This window comes from Plasmodium cynomolgi, chromosome 3 (genome assembly GCF_000321355.1).
Source record: "Plasmodium cynomolgi strain B DNA, chromosome 3, whole genome shotgun sequence".
In the NCBI taxonomy this organism is placed as follows: domain Eukaryota; phylum Apicomplexa; class Aconoidasida; order Haemosporida; family Plasmodiidae; genus Plasmodium; species Plasmodium cynomolgi.
In genome coordinates, this window is record NC_020397.1 from 222,842 (window position 1) to 226,141 (window position 3,300).

A 3,300-nucleotide genomic window follows, 5' to 3' on the forward strand; every position below is an offset into this window, starting at 1 on the left:
TTTTTTTTTTTTTTTTTTTAATCCAAATAAGTTCACTTTTTTTTTTTCACACCTGAGATGGGCACTAGGCAACTTGCTACATTAGCATCCATCCAGGGGGGCTTCCCTCCTGTGCGCACGAACCAGTGAACGCGTAAACACACCTACGTGTTGCGTTTTTTCCTTTTTTCCCCCCCCAATCTTTAACTTTTTTTTTTTAAATCAAGTATTATCAGCCCAACGGGTGTGTAGCAAGCCATTTGGTGGCAACCCTAAAGGTGCACTTAACGTGGTGTGTATATCTTCTCCTACTTTCGTAAGATGCGTCGGCGTGGGTGGTCACTTGTGAACTGTTGCCCTTGCATAAACAGGTACATACATCCCCCCCTTTGACATGTAGACCCAACGAAATGTGCTACAAATCCTTTCTTTTCCCGCACCACGTTCTTACACTTCACCGGAATGTCCCCAAATTTTTCTTTCACCACGTGTGTAGCATGGTAAAGTGTAACACTGCAAAGCGATACTACCACATTTGTATGCACAAAGAGAAGAAGCAGCATAGTGGCGAGGATCATGCTGCAAGAAAATAATCCCTGCTGGGTTGTACATACTTGGGGGTTGCATGTTTGGAACGTAACAGTTTTTCTTGTGTGAAACGGTGTGATACCCCCCTCGGTGATGTTACTTGCACTGTTTCAGTCGAGCCATGCGGTGTGGGTTCTTCGCCTCCAATACATGTGGTGCCCGCGGTGGTACAATTAATTGTAATGTAATTTCGTTTAACGATGCGAATTGCCATCATTTTGTTCCCTCTTTTGGCTGCTATCCCCATGAAGCGAAAAAAAAATAACACTTAAAAAAGTCCGCATTTGTTGGGATAATAACTCCAACGCGTTTTCCTCACAGAATAGGAAGGCAACTCACTTTGGGTGAATTTATTCGTACCGCTAAAATGGTACATTCTCCATACGTAATGATCAACTTCGACGTGGACCAAAAATGTACTTAAAAAAAAAAAAAAAAAAAAACCTCCAGGGTGGTGATTGCCCTCAAATATGCATCTCGTTAGAAGTAGCCGCAAAGAATGCGAATTGAACCTCTACCCTACTGAGGTTCATTAACCTTTACATTTTTGGGTGAGACTTATATGTGCATGTGAAGAAGTAGCGGTGACGCTTTTTTCGCCTGTACAAAAACGTAGTACATACACCTGAGGGTTGGCATAAATGAATCGAACATAGGTATACTATTGTAGGGATGTATATCTTATGTTATACTGCTTCTCTTAATAGTCCCCCACGAATGCTTCTTCAAACTTATGAACCCTAAACCTCCTTCCCTTTCGCCACAAGATAATCCTCCCCCCCACTGATGAATTTTTTCATCATATTAATAAACCCAATTCTATTTAAAAAAAAAAAAAATTTCTTCCCATTTCAAATATAAAGAGGACCTCCTGAGATAGTTTATCTGCTCCGTACCCCTAAACCCCTTACCCACCTTTTTGAAAAAGCTTCTTCCCCCCCCCGTCCCCTCACGTAGATTTCTCCAAACAAAATGAAGGTACTTATTTATTCGCCGCTTTTTTTTATTTATCATCCAAATGGGCGATACTACATGTAGAGTAACTACGTTTGACTAATGTCGTCGCATCCTGCATGTCAATACTGACACATCCACGTCCACCCCGTCAGAGGGGAAACGTCCCGTGTTATGAACTCGGGCTATCTGCTCTACCACGTGTACAACTCATTCATACGCGGGGTCTCCAAAAAAAGAAGAAGCGTTTTGCAAAATTGTACTGGTGAAAATGATAGCCACGAAACAATTCCGTCTAACTACAGACCGTTGCAATTAGTTGCATCAGGTTTGATTTTTCTCCAGCCAATCTTTGCTCTATCTTTCTCTACTACATTTCAACGTTTTGTGCTCCCCTTCTGGCCATCCTCAAATTGTCTTCATTTTTTTTTTTTTTTTCCGTCTTCTCCCCCCCCACAGGCAAGCGCAGAGGTGCTTGTCATCCCGTCGCTGCATGACAATTTCGCCTACGTCATAATCGATGAGTAAAACGAAAGGCCTCCCCCCCCCAAAAAAAAAGGGAGAGCATATTTACAAACTCTTTACCACGAGAGTGTGTGAATGTCCACTTTGATGTGACTATGTCCCCGTTAAAGCACTGCATGTATTGAAAGAGCACCCGTATGCTCCTCCTTACATATACCGCTTGGTTTTTTTTCCCTCATTTAGAAAAACGAAGAAGGCTGCATGTGTAGACCCGGTGGAGCCAGATAAGGTAGCCAACAAGTGAGCACATCTTTGGTGTGGCTGGCCTGGTCACGCTATTTGTGTGGTTCGTCTGGCACGCTCTTTATATGGCTCACCGTTGACATGTTTTTTTACCCCCCCGGGACTGCCACAGATACTCAGAAAAATCGAGAACTTGAATGTCGACTTGGAATACGTCCTCTGCACGCATCACCATTATGACCATTCAGGTAAAGCAAAAAATGGTGCCTTTGATGTGGGGTGTCCTCCAAAGCATATAGACTGCGTGGGAGCATAGATTGGCATGACATACTTTTTTTTTTTTTTAAAAAGTTGGGCGTGGTTACACCCTTTTGGGTAAAAGCCGATGTGTTCGGTGCCAACTGCAGTTTTTCCCTACCCATTTTGCATATCTCTTTAACCCCTCATTTGTGTAATCCCTTTCCCCGTTTTCTTCACTTAGGAGGGAACCTACGCATGAAGGAGCTGAGAAAAAAAATTAAAGTCGTCGGGTCGGCGTACGAATCGACTCCGGGTGTCAGTGAAAAGGTTTACGACAGCCAGATTGTGCGTCTAGGTAATTGGAATAAATAAACGGCTGGGCATGCCACCTGTTTGGAGGAAAGCCTGACTGTGGAGAAGCCCTGAGGGGGCACATGACCATAGTTGCCCCCCCAATACTGCTGTACTGTTATGCCTACCCCGCCACTCTTCCCTCGCCACTGTTCCCCCGCCACTGTTCTTCCCCCTCCACCCCTATCCCCAGGCGAGCTGTGCGTAAAGGCCATCCACGCGCCATGTCACACGAAGGGGCACATCATGTATTACGTGTACAAAATGGATGACCAGAAAAACGAAGATAACAACTATGCTCCCATTTTGTTCACCGGGGACACCCTATTTATTGCCGGTTGTGGCAGGTTCTTCGAGGGCAGCGCCAGGGAGATGTTTAAAAATATCGAAAAGGTTAAGGGTTATCGGAAGGAGACGCTCATTTACTGCGGACATGAGTACACCCTCAGCAATTTGAGGTACAGCCAAAAGGGGAAAAAA

General features: G+C 44.4%; 2 protein-coding genes across 2 annotated transcripts in view; both read left to right on the forward strand.

Annotated features, from left to right (window-relative positions):
* The window catches only part of PCYB_031400 (sexual stage antigen s16), a gene marked incomplete at both ends in the record, with an annotated part of 1,108 nt that extends 536 nt beyond the window's left edge, over positions 1-572 (forward strand). The window contains one exon of the mRNA XM_004220810.1: positions 476-572. Coding sequence (XP_004220858.1) covers positions 476-572 — 97 coding nt within the window. The remainder of the gene's footprint in view (positions 1-475) is intronic.
* A 1,408-nt stretch (positions 573-1,980) lies between these two features.
* Positions 1,981-3,300, forward strand: part of PCYB_031410 (hydroxyacyl glutathione hydrolase) — a gene marked incomplete at both ends in the record, with an annotated part of 1,741 nt that continues 421 nt past the window's right edge. Inside the window, 5 exons of the mRNA XM_004220811.1 lie at positions 1,981-2,045; positions 2,230-2,275; positions 2,402-2,477; positions 2,711-2,824; positions 3,014-3,278. Of these exons, the coding sequence (XP_004220859.1) occupies positions 1,981-2,045; positions 2,230-2,275; positions 2,402-2,477; positions 2,711-2,824; positions 3,014-3,278 (566 nt within the window). The remainder of the gene's footprint in view (positions 2,046-2,229; positions 2,276-2,401; positions 2,478-2,710; positions 2,825-3,013; positions 3,279-3,300) is intronic.